Source organism: Podarcis vaucheri, assembly GCF_965113315.1.
Source record: "Podarcis vaucheri genome assembly, chromosome: 16".
NCBI classification, from domain to species: domain Eukaryota; kingdom Metazoa; phylum Chordata; class Lepidosauria; order Squamata; family Lacertidae; genus Podarcis; species Podarcis vaucheri.
Window position 1 is genome coordinate 40,296,434 of NC_138754.1, and position 15,389 is coordinate 40,311,822.

Here is a 15,389-nt window from a genome sequence, read left to right on the forward strand (position 1 = left end):
ATTTGACCTGGTACAAGGAAAATTCTTACGTTTACTATGATAAAGGTTATACTTGTGTTCTGAAATGAACCTTAGAAGCTGGGCAGATAGTACCTTAGAGGGCAGATCTACTCCATACATTTAAAGCACACCCAACATACATTCAAAGCACATGCTTCCCCCAAAGAATCCTGGGAACTGTAGGTTCCTCTCACTCAGTTTCAATTCCCTGGACCCTTAGCAAACTACAGTTCCCATGATTCTTTGGGGGGAAGTCAAGTGTGTTGGATGTGCTTCAAATGTACGGTGTGGGTCTGTGCACAAAAAAAATGGAGCAAGGGTGAATCCAAAATGTCACAGAAGAGAACAGTCCAATTTAGAAGTTCAAAACATGGGGGAGCAGCACTTCTTAGTAAGAATTCAAGGTCAATATAGCAGATAACAAAGTGAGCATGAGTTAGCCATGTGCTAGTCATGTGCTGCTGTAGCTCACAAGGCCAAAGCAATCTGAAGTTGTGTCAACAGGAACATTGTTTCCATTATGTGCTAAAAATAATAGTACTGCCCTTATGCTCAGAATTCTTGCTCAGAAGTACAGAACAGTTATTTCCAAACAACTTTCATTGACTCTTTGGATATTAATGAATGCCATACACCAAGAAGGATATTGACAGATGGCAAAGGATGTGTAGGACCATTAACTTCTTATCAAAACTCACAATTTTGATGGAGAATATAGCTTTAGCCCTTAGACAGGGATGTGGGTGGCTATAAGCAGCATTGGTGGCCTCAGGGGCACCCGCCCCTCCCCCAGTTTTCTAGGCCTCAATATTCCATGATGATGTGTACACTCAGTGAAATGTGCTCATGTCACTCACACACACCTCGTGGTGTGCTCACATCGTCACATTACATGTGCATGCACAGCATGCAGCGCCTGCCCCCTCAATCGCAGGGGCAAGCCAGCGCACCTGGCTGCTATATTCACTTAGTTGAAAGGCCAACACAATGAGAAAGCAACTGAAAATACATGGGCAGGGACTGAGGCTGGGTACCATGCAGAAGCAGCAGCTTTTGAAGCAGCTGGCTACTAGCAGACTTTCCAAGTGACAGAGCTGAGCCTTGTTGGCAACAGCTGGCAATTTGAGGAAGGGAGACAGGTAGGAAACTGGCAGTCCAGAGGTCAATGCTAACAGGCTTTGTATGAACAGTGCTATCATACCTTGGGTTACAGACGCTTCAGGTTTCGTGTTTTCAGGTTGCACACCGCGCTAAACCCCAAAGTACCAGAATGGGTTACTTCCAGGTTTTGGCGCTTGCGCATGAGCAGAAGTGCTGAATCACAACCTGCGCATGCGCAGACGCGGTGCTGCTGGTTGGGAATACTGTGGGTTACGAACATGCCTCCCGCAAGGGTCATGTTCGCAACCCGAGCGTCCACTGTACATTTAAAGCACATCCCCTTCCACAAAGAATCCTGGAAATGGTAGTTTACCTCTCACAGAGCTATAATTCCCAGAACCCTTAAACTACAGGATTATATGGCAAGGAGGTTACTTCAAATGTGCTTTAAATGTATGATGTGTATGCAGGCATTATGAATTATTTCTGCTCTGAGGGAAAGATAGTGGTCTCTCCCTTTGCCTACTAGCTAACTCTCTTCCATTGGAATCAACAAGGCTGTAAAAAGTTTTTGATCTTTGGATTGACATCTTGCTCAGGGGCGTCTTGCCCATAGGGGCGCGGGGCGCCGGGGCGCCAAGTTCTGGAGGGCGGCAGGGAAGAGGCAGAGGCTGGACGTGGCGCCTCCCAGCATCAGCTTGCTGCTCTCAACAATTTCCGCCATGCTGCGCCGAAGCAGCGGAGTGCCCGGAGCCTCCGCCTGCCATGGCCACCGTGGCACGGGCACCAGGGAAGAGGTGGAGGCTGGGCACAGCACCTTCCGGCATCAGCTCGCCACCCTTGCCTGCCTCGCTGAAGTAGCGCCGCACCCAAAGCCTCCGCCTCTTCCCCGCTGGAGGAGCCACCCTCCAACCGCTGCCTGCCTCCTCCAGCCCCGCAAAGCTGTCGGCAGCACCGTAAAAAGGTCAGCAACTCTGGGAAACAGGGGGGGGGGAGGAATCTTTGCACCACAGCGCCGGATATACCGTATTTTTCACTCTATAGGACGCACCTTTTCCCCTTCAAAAATGAAGGGGAAATGTGTGTGCGTCCTATGGAGCGAAGACCCCATAGCCCCGCGACCCTCTCCCGGCTGGAGAGGTGACGCGCAGCTATGGCAGGAGCCTCTACAGCCCCGCGTCCCATCTGCAGCTGGGTGAGAGCGCGCGGGGCTAAAGAAGCCATAGCCCCGCAACCCTCTCCCTGCTGGAGACGTGACGCGCGGCTATGGCAGGAGCCTCTCCGCTGCGCCTTTCCGCTGCACCCTGACTTGCTCTTTGGGGCTGGTGGTGGGCTTCCCCTGCCCCAAAGAGCAGGTCGAAAGGAACCTGAAGCCTGGAGAGCGAGAGGGGTCAGTGCACACCGACCCCTCTCGCTCTCCAGGCTTCCAAGGTAGCCGCCTGAACGCACCTTAAACGGCACCTTGTTTTAGAGCAGGAAAACAAGAGGGGGAAGTTCTCCCCCTCTCTGTGCAGCGCCTCCTGCCGCTTCACTGAAGGGGCGCTGGGCAGAGAGGGGGAGAATTTTTTTTCCTTGTTCTCCCCCCTCTAAAACAAAGTGCGTCCTATTGTCCGGTGCGTCCTATGGTGCGAAAAATACGGTACTTAAGACAGCCCTGACCTTGCTTATGATTCTTGCACCGCAAGGACTTACTTAGCAAACAGCCTTTATGTTGTTGTGCCTTGGCTATTTATAAGCAACAGGTTTTATTTCGTGAGTATATTGCTGTCAGACTTTGGATTATATATCGGTGCAAGGCTGCAAGCCTTTCATTTGAAGCAAAATACATCTCAGCGATCCATGGAAACAAAAGTGCTGAGCTGATTGTAAATGTTGTCTAACTTGACTACCTTTGAAAGGTTGCTCTGTACGCTGTAATCTACAGTAAACGGGAGAACAATTATTTTCATCTGGTTTAAAAATCTAGGCAAATGCCTGGCTCAGCTATTATCTCCCCAGGTTTGTGCAGCTCTCTTTTCCTACTACATTTAAGTGCATTTTAATCCTAGGTTTCCCAAGTGACTTCCCTTCCCCTTTCATTTCTCCCTTGCTTTGTCTTTTGATTGTAAGCCTGCAAACAAAGCTAGCATTTCCATTTTACAGGGTAGTTCAGGTTTCCTGATTTTATTCTCCCATCAGCCCTGTGAGGGAGGTTAGGTTTGATATAGTGATCAGCGAGATTCATAGTTGAGAAGGGATTGAACCCAGACTTCTCTATTCCAAAAAACAATATCTTCTAACGTGTATTCCTCTTTATCTCCCCTCCCCTGAATACATTTCAAATCTGCAACAACATGCAATCATTCCACCCATAATGATATAAATGCAGCTGTTTTCAGAAGTGTCCTTAACCAGTTTGATGAAACCACAAAAATGTGGTGGTTGTGTGGAAAGAGCCACCTATTTCTTTAAAAGCTGGTTCTCTGCCTATATTTGCCACTGTTGATTCTTCTTTTAACCCCTCCAATCAAATGTCTATAATTTATTGTTTTCCAACACTATTAGCAATATTCCAGCAGCTGTGGTAGTTTAGACGTTCAAACTCAGCCTAATTTAATAAAAGTAACAATATATTATTTATTTATTATAAACTACAAAGGTATGATAAAGCTAATACTATACTTCAATTTATTAGCGCTCCATTAAGACTTACATTTGTTGTAATAAGGTTACTGTCTCTTTAGTTGACAGTTGCAAAGGTTTGCATAAGGCTACCAGATAAAACTTAGTTCCTGATCCTATTTAACTTAAAAGCCAATTACCTTTAGTCCCTTTTCCCAGTTAATCTTGGGGAAATGACTGCAACGCGTTATATGTGGCACTGTCTCTGAAGATGGTTCAGAAATATCAGGTGCAGCAGACTTGGGCCGCCAGGTTACTCACTGGGCAAGATGGTTTGAGCATATAATGCCAATCCTGGCACGACTGCACAGGCTGCTAGTTAGTTTCTGGGCTCAATTAAAAGTGCTGGTTTTGATCTATAAAGCCGTAAATGACTCAGGACCTCAAGGACTGCCTCTCGCCATATGAACTACTGCAGTCCTGTGATCATCATCTGAGTCTCTTCTTTATGTACCTCCCCCATGAGAGGTCCATTGTCGTCCCAGAATTGAGACGCTAAGAGGGGCATGCCTTCTGGTTCAACACTTTTGCGATCATCAGCAGAGTTGTGCCAGAGCACTGGACCAGAAAACACTTTGGCGTGCCCTTGCTGATGATTGCCAGAGCGCTGGACTGGAAGGCACTCTTACACTTGTCAGCAGGGTTATGCCAACTCTGGTGCAATCCTGCTGACTTGTGCTAGAGTGAGCATATTTTGGTCCAGTGCAATTAATGGGACATTCGAGGATCCAAACAGAAGCCAGGATTAGCTTCTGTGATCTGGAGTGCCCTGCTTAAAATGGGACATTTGGTGGGTATGGAGGTCCACGGGGTGGCAACACGAGAACAGGGCCTTTTCTGCAGTGGCTCCCCACTTGTGGAATGCTCTCCCCAGGGAGGTTCGGCTGACACCTTTGTTGCATATCTTTAGGTGCCAGGCGAAAACATTCCACAGGCTCCCACACACAGAACATCTCCAATAAAGTCATATTTGTGAGAGAATTTGGAAGTGCTTGTTACAGAAAACTCGGGGAAGTTATTATACCTTACTAAATCTCTTTACAGAAAGTGTGTCACATAAAAGTAAAGGTAGCCATGTTGGCCCTTAAGAAAATTTCCAAAATTCAGACAACCAAAATGTCACAAAACAGTGTGCAAGTATTTGAGTTCTACTGTGTGAAAACATCCTGGAAAGCTGTAATTGGCAGTCATATAAATTCTTTATTGTGCTTCTGCAATATACCAGAATAACAGGGGCCACTAGAACCCCCTTAGTGACTTGTCTATTTAATTGGGGCTCCCTCATTGACCTGCATATTTAGTTGGAGGAAAGGCTGGAGTGGATCCAAAAGACTATGACACAATCTGTTTTTGTTCAGCTGTTTGTGGCTTTTCATTTTCTGTTGTGAAGAGCTGGTGATACCAACAGGGATGTGTGATGCTTCAATGACTTTCACCAGAATTGTTTTTCCATAACTGCTTACATGAGGTCATGTGCTATGTCCCATTCCATGTTTATTCCCAGAGATTTGTTTTAATAAGAGCCTTTAAGTAACTGCCATTCTTGCTAATCATAGCGCATCTGCTCCTCTGGGTTCCCCGTTACAAGTAATTTAATGCTATTATTTTAGCCAGGATAGATCTGTGTCACCATCTGCCCTAGAAATCTTTTGATGGGCACTGGGAGGATGACTGGATTTCCCCTTATAATTAGAGTAGGTAGGCACGATAAAAAATTAGATGTAACTCACCTCTAACATTTCCAAACTGGATTTGCAGGTTGATGAAACCTTTCCCCTCAGGATGTTTCAAGAAGGACAGATTCTCTTGTCTCTTAACTTTGTGCTAGCTTTCTGTCTTTTTTATCACCATGAAGGGTCAACAGGAGTGGCAGAGCCAAGGTATGTATCCACCTGTAAGGACTCAATTTGTAGGACAGCTGCCTTCGTCCTAGAAGCGAGAGAGGGCACGCCACATACAACCCATGTCTTCCTCGAGATGGGGCAACATTTGATGGCAGCAGCTAGGGATGCCAGGACTCAGGGCAGCAAAGTTATGGATTATGGTGAATTTTAGGGAGCAGCTTGACATAACATGAGAGAACCATGATTAGGGTTCTTGTGGTGGTGGTGTTTTAAATTCATAGTAGCTGGTGGAATCATAGTTCACAGTACTGAAGGGGGGGACTTGATTATTTTCCATGAAACATTTTTCCAATTAAAAGCAAGCCCCCCAGCGCTATGTGCTCCATGGAAGTAAACTTACAGATACTATGCTAGGGTTACCAGACATCCCCATTTCCCGGGGACAGTCCCCAGATTTGCAAATCTGTCCCTGGACAAATTCCATCCCTAGAATGTCCCTGGATTTCATTAATTGTCCCCGGGAAACGTGGCAGCGGCAGCAGAGGCTGAGCAAGGCAAGTGCCGCGTGCTCCGGGTGTCATCCTGACGAAGGTGACACTCGTTGTGTCACACGCACTGTTGCCCCCGCTGGAAGAGGGAGGCAGACAGGAGAGAGAATGAGCTGTGCGACTTTACCAGCACTACCGGCAAAGCAGAGCTCACCCCCCCCTTCCCCCAGGCTCGGGGTACACTTGGGAGTTGGGGGGCGCCGGCGCTCCCAGCTGATGATCCGGCTGATCTCGATCCGAGCCAGGCAGAGCCTGGGAGTTCTCTCTTCACCATCAGAAGGCTCTTTTTATTTTTTGCCTTCTCCTCTTCTGCCTGCAGCAGCTGCTGATTGGCGCCTCCTGAGTCCCAAAGACAGATGCGTTCTGGGCAGTTTCTGTCTTCCATGACTCTTTTTTAAAAAGTCAGAAGAGAGTATGCGGGGAGATTGGGTGGTGGAGTAAGCCCCGCGCCCTCCGTGCAAGTTGCAGAAGGGAATCAGAGGTTGGCTGGCACTGCTGAGTAAAGTCTTGGTTTGCTGGGAGGGGAGCTTGCACTCTGAAACCCCAGCTGCAAGCATTCTGGCCTGCTGGAAATAAGTCAAATTAATCTTGGCTCCCGAAAAGGGCTTTGGAAACCAAGTGCGTAGTAGTAGGTTAGAGGAAGTTGTCTGAGAATTTGGGGTTCTGGGGTTTTTCAAGAGTGGGGAGATACCTCTGCAGAGGACATGTGGCCTTGTGGTTAGCGCAAGGGCACCTTATCATCCATTCTTCAGGAAGTAGCAGTGGGGTGAGAAGGGGACAGCTCTGCAGAGCTGATCAGAACCCTCAATTCAGGAGGGCATCATGGGTAGGAATGGGCCTAGCAATAAAATTGCTGGCACGTTTGCAAAGCTAAGCAGGGTCCAGTATGGTTTCACATTGGATTGGGGACCTTGTATTGAGATTTCTGCATTGCAGGGGGTTAAACTAGAAGACCCTCATGGGTCCCTTCCAACTCTAGAATTATGTGATTCTTTTGTCATGAGATGAGTGTGACTGGGAAAAAATATGTGTATAACTGTGTATTCTGAGAAAACACAGAATACCAATGAGAGGGAAGGAGCTCGAGGCTCTGCTAGCAACTTATGTGGATGGATGTCAGTGTGATATCTGTGGGAGGAGGCAATTATGAATTTTAGCAATTAAAAATATAGTATACTTTTATATGTCAAATCAGCAGAATTTCCATTTCACAGCTATCCATCAGGTCTACAAAAGCCAACTCAAGCTGAAATTGTTGTGTTGGCGGAAGCAGTGCCATAACTACTGGGGGAGAGTGGCTAGCTGGGTTTTTTGCCCCAGATGAAGCCTCCGGGGGGGGGGGCACCATTCAGGTCCCCTGCCTATGTGTGTATGTACACAAATGTGTGTGCCAAACTGGGTCTTTGACCCAGGTAAAATAAAGTCTACATACGCCCCTGGATGGAAGCGGTGCTTCTAAATGACAGGAATATAATATTACACCAGGGCAAAACTTCTAAGGGCCAGTCCATAGCTCGGCTTAATGTGGATTGTGAAGCCCTTGTGCCTCCATTAATTATGGATAATAAAGCATGAAATAAAAAAAAGGGTCCCTGGATCCATTGAAAAAAATCTGGTAACAATATACTATGCAGATATGTGTAATTTCACTTAGTTGGTATTTAGAAAATGGAGCCGAGGGGGAGAGTTTAATTAACTTCCCCCAGCTCTACAGTCACTATCTGAATGGATGCTTTAAAAAAGAAATATCCACTCATCTGGGACTCCAGGTGGGTGGCCGTTGCTGCATGGCGCAGTTGTGGTGGGTCCATGGAGGCCACCATCTTCTGTCAGGCCCGCAGGTGAGGGCAGGCAGTGCCCACTCAGCCAATCTGAGGCAGGGGCTGGGGGCTGTGAGCAGCCCATCCCCGGCCTATTTAAGGGTCTGTTACCCTGGGATTTTCCACCCACCCAGTCTTTAGGGGCCCACTTGGGGGGGGGAAGCTGGCACATTGCCTATGGACCTTGCTGTGGTTTATTCGGTCACTGTATTCAGGGCCAGGGAGGAATTTTCTCCTGCAAGCAAATTGGCTGCCTTGCAGGTTTTCACCTACCTCATAGCAACCATCACAACTTGGGCGGATAAGGCACTGGGGTGGATCCTTAATCACAAGGGTACCCCGTTAGAGGGGTCCAGAGGGGTGACTCTGTCTGGGAGTCCCAACGGTGGCCTGTGCAGGATCGTGGCATCCAATCCATGTTGGAGGCGACTCCCCAGCACAGGTTTGATCCCACCAGGTTCCTATCAGGTAGCAGGTGGGCTGCCAGATGCCCAGTGCCTTAGCCAACCTACTCTTTCCTGTAACCAATAAAGTTGTAGCCTAATTCAACCCAACACCAGTCTCCTGTGTCATTCTTGTGGCTCTCCCTTCACCTGACATGGTCATTATGTGCCTGTGCCGGCAAAACCCTGGGAGACAGGAGATCACCAATATCTCAGGTAGTTTCTCCCTTATTCAGCCACCCCTTTGGCACCTGAGATTTCATGAGGCAGCACTTTGTAGCCTATCTTTGCTACTAAGAGCTAGAAATTTGCATTCTTAAGGAAAATATCCTCAGAAATCAGAATTGTCAGAGCTCTTTTATAGTCAATCCTTCTTCTCAGGGTACTCTGGAAACACTAACATTTTGAGGGCAATATGGATCTCCTGACTCCATCCCTCCAAAAAAAGGTCCCACCACTTTTGCAGGACATGAATGGTCATTTTAAAATGTGGAGAAGCAATATTCAACCTTACTCTAATGCACACACATTTACCCATAAACAAAAAACAAACAAACCCAGATCCTCACCCCAAGGAGCTTACAATGTTGGCAATGGAAAGAGAAGAGAGATGCTCAAAAGTAGGACTGATAGTGGATGGGTGTGAACAAATACAGTTACAATATGTATAACTAAATGCTTGTTGCAGGTGGGGATGAAGATGGAGGCAGGCGAGGAGGCGCAGCTAAACCAAGAGGTCTGCCTTGGTGATATGGCTAACTAAACAGCTCTGAAGATCTTGATTTACCACTGTGGTACCTGATGGCAGGTCCTGATTGATTCAGCAAGGGGCAACGTTGAATCTGCTCACTCTGTTTTATTTTGTCATTTCAGAAAAAGAGCCGAGAAGAGACATGTGGTGAAGGCAGTGGTGTAGAGATTTTGGAAAACAGACCATATACAGATGGTCCTGGTGGCAATGGGCAGTATACCCACAAAGTATACCATATTGGTATGCATATCCCCAGTTGGTTTCGGTCTATACTGCCAAAGGCAGCTTTAAGAGTTGAGGAGGAGTCATGGAATGCGTATCCTTATACAAGGACAAGGTACTACCTCTTATAAGAGCTTTTCATTTCTGTAGCTCACTTAACAGTTGACATTGGCTTGTATTAACGACAGCTCTATGTGGTAGATAGGCCACAAAAAGTCCCATTTTGTAAAATGGAGATATGAAGATAACAGGTAAAATAAACACCCTCCTTGTTGTTGTTTTAATTAACCTTCACCACACATGGATTCAAGGGCATGTGCACGTGTTGATATTTTGCTCATGCTAAAGGAGTTGTCTAACTTTGCCACAGGTAGCAGTGGTGCCTGAGAATGAGGGTAGAACTTCAATTTTTTGCATTTTAATGAGAAATTATCTAATTTGCACTTCTCAAACCAATGTGTGATTCAAAACTCAATTGTTCTTCAAAATTCTCACTTCTATTAATTTTGTTGTGGAGTTCGCCACCAAATATTGTGTACAAAATGCTCTTTTGGGGGAAAATGTGCACAAAAGTATATACATTAATTAAAGTAGTATATTGTCTAAAATAATATATTTTTGCCAAGTTAGCAAACGCTGGATGTTCATCTTAGGAAAACTAAGATGCTAATGAAATCTATGCTACACTATAAGTCATTGAGGCTCCCCCCCCACCACTCTCTTCTGGAAGAAAAGCACCTGTATTTATGTGGGTGTTCAAATTATTTTTTGAAGCACTTTGGAGTGTAGAAGCTTTAGGTTAAGCTTCCCTGATGCTATTTCTTTCTCAGGTATACGTGCCCATTTGTGGAGAAATTCTCTATTGATATTGAAACCTATTACATATCTGACTCAGGAGAGCAAGCCAACGTCTTCAACCTTTCCCCTGCAGAGAAAAGGCAGACCATTCTTGGTGAGTATTTTCTTCCCACTCCCAATCTTTCATTCTGCCTAACAGTGGCTTGTGTGTGCATGTAAACAACTATAGTGTTAATTATTTGTATGGTGAGCCCTTTATATATTTGAAGATGGCTGTCTCCTCTCAGTCTCTCCTTGTCCAGACTCAGCATACCCAACTCCCTCAACCATTCCTCATAAGACTTGCTTTTCAGACCCTTTATCATCTTGGTTGCCCTCCTCTGCACATGGTCCAGCTTGTCAATATTCTTCTTAAATTGTGGCTCCCAGAACTGGACACAGGACTCCAGGTGTGGTCTGAGCAAGGCAGAATAGGGCGGGAGTATGACTTCCATTGAATGGGATGCTGGAATTCTGTTGATGCAGCCTAGAATAGCATTAGCTTTTTTTGCTGCTGCATCACACTCTTGACTCATGTTAAGTGTGTGATCTACTAAGACCCCTGGATCCTTTTCATATGTACTACTGATAAGCCAGATGTTTTATATTTGTGCAGCTGATTCTTCCTGACTAAATTACCTTAATTTTGTCCCTATTGAAATACATTTTGTTAGTGTGGGCCCAGTTCTCCAGTCTATTAAGGAGAAGGTAATCTTGAATTCAGTCTTCTGTGGCATTAGCTACCCCTCCCAGTTTGGTGTCATCTGCAAATTTGATGAGCATTCCCTCAATTCCTTCATATAAGTTGTTTACTTTTTTAAAAAGAAATGAACAGCAATGGGCCTAGGATGGAACCCTGCAGTTTTTATGTGTTTGTCTCATGAAGTTCTATTTTGTTATATGGATTATATGGATAAAATTCAAAAGAATACTTTCCAAAAATGTGTTTATTAGGATAAATAGCATTAAAATACTGAAGAATTTGGATTGATGAGGAGTGCTCAGGAGGGCCAGGGACAGAGGTCAGGGAACTGCATTCATCCCCTAAGCCTGAGGTTCCTCACCCCTAGATTAAGCAATTGTTTAACTCAGTGCAGGGCATATTATAGTGCCAATGTGCATGGTGCTATCTCCCAACTTTCCACTGTGGAATTTTATGTGTATGCCCCTCAGGGCAGCGGCTTGCTTTTTGCATATAAGCAAGCCGCTGCCCTGAGGGGCATACACATAAAATTTCACAGTGGAAAGTTGGGAGATAGATGAAAATGCCGAGAGAGAGGATGAGGTGACAAGGAATAAGCATGTTTGTCACCATCTGAATGTTAATGTCCCCCATTCTGGACATTCACCTTGTGCCATCCATCCATATCAAAGTCATATTCAGCATTACTAGGTGACAAAGGTACCATTCTTGAGTGTCAGAACACAGATTTGGGGACTAGGGAATATGCACTTAATCTCTAGGCTCTTTCTTAAGGATTGCATTCTGGACCACCAGGAAAATAGAGTGAAGCTGGTGTTTGTTCCTGGGCCTCAAACACATGGTGTGTGAGTGTGCCAGTGACAGCAGATATCTTAATTAGTTTTGGCTGCAGTCTCTGCCACACCAGAACTTGCTGGCCGAGGCGGAGAGGAAGCACAGGGTCTGGTGATGTCAGTGAACTGCTTTGACTTGTCCAGCGTCAATATTTGGGAGGGCTGGTGCTTTTTCTTGGAGACTTGTAAATCCTCCTGGCACCCCTGAACTGTATCTCAATCCTTAAAGCATTTCTGCACATAATCAGGCAAAAGCTTGCCTTGGGGGATAGTGTTTGAACAGCCAGTACTCACCCAAATATCATTCCCTCTGTTTCCAAAGTTCTGAAGTGAGTGTGGAGCCTCACCATCCACACAGAAGTAGGCTTCAGGGAAGCCCAAGATTATGGCAAAGGCGAGTCTCTGGAGCCAACGTATTGACTACATCTCATTGTAAAGAACACCTGATTAGCACTAGTGTAGCAATAACACCTCAGTTGTCCATGCACAGTTGATGGTGATGGATGTGTCATTCGGAACCCACAGACCAGTTAATTCTCTGAGAAAATTAACTGAAATGCTGAGACGTTTTTCAGCCTGAATCTTAAATGTACCCCTGACACCAGTTTCTGCATAAAGGTTTATTTAAGAGGATAGTTAATTAGTTCTACTACATTTGTATGAAACCTCTTCCCTTTGTTTAAGTGTTTGTTAAATAACTCTCAAGGCTTAAAAAGGCAGAAAATGTGAGCTGCAGGAAGACTGTGGTGGAGCATTAGCAAACAAAACAGTGTGTCTGCACTGTCTGTGGGGCTGCCAGCTGCTTTGTGTCTAATGCAGAAAATTTAGATGCTTCCCTTCCTTCTGTTAAGTCAGGCATGAGGGAACCTGTTGAACTTCAGCCCCATCCTCCCTGACCATTGGCTGTGATGGCTGGGACTGATGGGAATTGGAGTCTAGCAATAGCTGAAGGACCAAGGGTTCTCCACACCTACAGTAAATAATAAAGTCATATTCACACTGTACATTTAAGGTACTCTTATACCACTTTAACAGTCATTACTTCCCACAAAGAAGCAGTTCCCAAGCTGTTCTATACAACCTTCACCAACCTGATGCCTTCCAGATGTTTAGGACTCCAGCTCTCACCAGCCCCAACCAGCCCCATGCTCAAAGGTCAGGAACAACATCTGGAGAGCACCAACTTGGGGGCAGCTGATGTGGCCAATACTACAGAAGATGGATCAATAGTCTGACTAAGGCAGCTTCTGATATTTCTAAATCCTAAATTTCAACCTGCTGTTAATGTCCTACAAGTCCTGACCCATATGAATGATTCTCGGTGCACATGAGCAACAACATGTTGTTTTCGGTCTGTTTGACCTTCATACTGTAGAAACTTGTGGAACTCCAGTTTAAATCATCTGTGTTCTACAACCACATTAGAAAATGGTCAATTGATATTGATGTAGCCAATTTGTTTGTTCTATGATTTAAACCTCTGAGACATAGCATTTTTCAAAAGAGATGTTGTGGTCAAATTGTACAGAGAATTCTCTGATTGCCTGCTTCACACACAAACACAGACACACACACACACACATATCTGGAGTAAAGAGATAAGAGATAAGATATTTATTACGGCCATAGGAGTAAAGTTTCTCTTTGAGACTTCTTCAGAGAAAGGAAACACCAGCCTCTGACCCACTTGTGTAAAGCGTTTAAATACCAGTTGTTTAAGTCTAAACAGTTATGAAAACATAACAAAGCTTTGATGAAATTATGTTTGGAGTTCCATGCACTTCAATGTTTTTGTTTAAACTACTTTTCTGGACTTAGATCCCATTGATATTGTTAAAGATCCCATCCCTCCACACGAATACAAATCAGAAGAAGATCCAAAGCTATATAAATCAGTGAAGACCACAAGGGGTCCTCTGTCAGAAGACTGGATCAAAGAGCACAAGAACAACCCCGGGAGATACCCTATGATGTGTGCATACAAGCTGTGCAAGGTGGAGTTCAGATATTGGGGGATGCAGTCTAAAATTGAGCGCTTCATTCATGATGTTGGTAAGTTTTTAACTCATTGAGCTCTGCTCAGCATATTTGCTCCTGGCTCAGTCATTAAGAGGCTGACATTATGGAAGAATCTTGACAAGCTGCCTGGGGCTGATGGGAATTGAACTCAGTTTGGAGGGCCACAGGGTTTTTTTTGTCCCTGGGCTCACCCATAGACCACACCTTCCTACCAAAGGCTGGTGTTAGGAGGGTGCTGGCAGGGCTTGGCCCCAGAGCCAGACCAGAGCTAAGCCCAAGAACAAAGTTCCAGTTAAATCTGCATGAACTGGTTCAGGGCATGATCTGAAGGCACATGACATGGCAGCCTTGTGGAAACTAAGTAGTTCTGGGTCTGGTCAGTGCTTGGATGGGAGAATGCAAGGACTGGCCAAATACATTTTGCTGCCTGAGGTTAAAGATACTGTAAGTTGAAACACACCCCCATTCCACATATAGCCAGGCTAGCAATTTAACTTTATTTCGACATTGGTGATAAGACACCTTTGTCCACCACACCTGAGGGCAGCATCTAGCTTACACATACAAGGCAGGCTCTGGCTTCCAACACATTTCCGCTGCCCCACACACCCCAGCATCCAGCACTGGGAGTGGCCGTCTCACTCTGCCTAATGGTAGGGCAGGCCCTGGAGACTGCATTGCAACTTTATGTCCTCAAATACATCAGAGAGTCCTTGCAGAACCCCAGGGGGGGAAAGCCAAGGCTAGAACTCCAGGCCATATGTTGAGCAGAGGTCTAGCTTACCAGAATGTTATGGAGGCATTCAAGATTTATTAAGAAAAACATAAACCTTCATAAGTCCAGAATTCCAGGAGGGGAGATCTGGGTATGTACAGGAATCAGTATCCAAGTGTAGCACTGAAGCTTTTGTTGATCAACAATGGGTTGAAATGTGGTGATGCCCCCTAATGTGTGTTCTTATTAGCTAGATCAGTGGCCTGCTGAAAATTTTTGTGTCTCCCTGTCCCCAACCCCAAGGCTTGCGGAAGGTGATGGTTCGGGCCCACAGGCAAGCTTGGTGCTGGCAGGATGAATGGTACGGGCTTACCATTGAGGACATCCGGCAGCTGGAAAAGGAGGCACAACTGATGCTGGCACAGAAGATGGCCCAGTTCAGCTGCAATGAGAGCGAGCTGGAGCAGCACCTTCCCAAAGACCCTCTGGATGAGAATGATACGGAAACAAAGGCCATATCTCCATCCACCGAGGCGGTGGACACTGCTAGCAATATCGGTGAAGCCTTGCCAGGGAGAGTGCTGACCAAGCAGTGGTCGACGTCTTCCAAGTCCTCTTCAAAAAGAGGAGGTGAGTCACAACCACCTGGTTAGTTTCAAAAGGAACAGAGTATGTAGCTAACAACTTCTGAAGGTTGATGTACAGAGTCATAGCGTTTGGTTGTGGCATAAAGCTGAAAGAGTGATGCAGTGCAGTGCCACAGCACCTGCTTGTGTGTTGTGGTGGGTGGGGTGCTAGAAGCTGTCGCACTCCAGCCTCTATACACCACCAAAATGAGCCGAGGGCCACCACCAGCAAGTTCCCGCTCTGTAAGGTGTTAATGGCTGGTTTC

At 45.8% G+C, this 15,389-nt stretch overlaps 1 protein-coding gene across 2 annotated transcripts in view; it reads left to right on the forward strand.

The window, feature by feature from the left end:
* Positions 1 to 15,389, forward strand: part of PITPNM2 (phosphatidylinositol transfer protein membrane associated 2) — a 175,199-nt gene that overhangs the window by 90,397 nt on the left and 69,413 nt on the right. For both annotated transcript variants that reach the window (XM_082204070.1, XM_082204071.1), the window contains exons 3-6: positions 9,291 to 9,505; positions 10,221 to 10,342; positions 13,582 to 13,815; positions 14,801 to 15,127. In XM_082204070.1, coding sequence (XP_082060196.1) covers positions 9,291 to 9,505; positions 10,221 to 10,342; positions 13,582 to 13,815; positions 14,801 to 15,127 — 898 coding nt within the window. The remainder of the gene's footprint in view (positions 1 to 9,290; positions 9,506 to 10,220; positions 10,343 to 13,581; positions 13,816 to 14,800; positions 15,128 to 15,389) is intronic.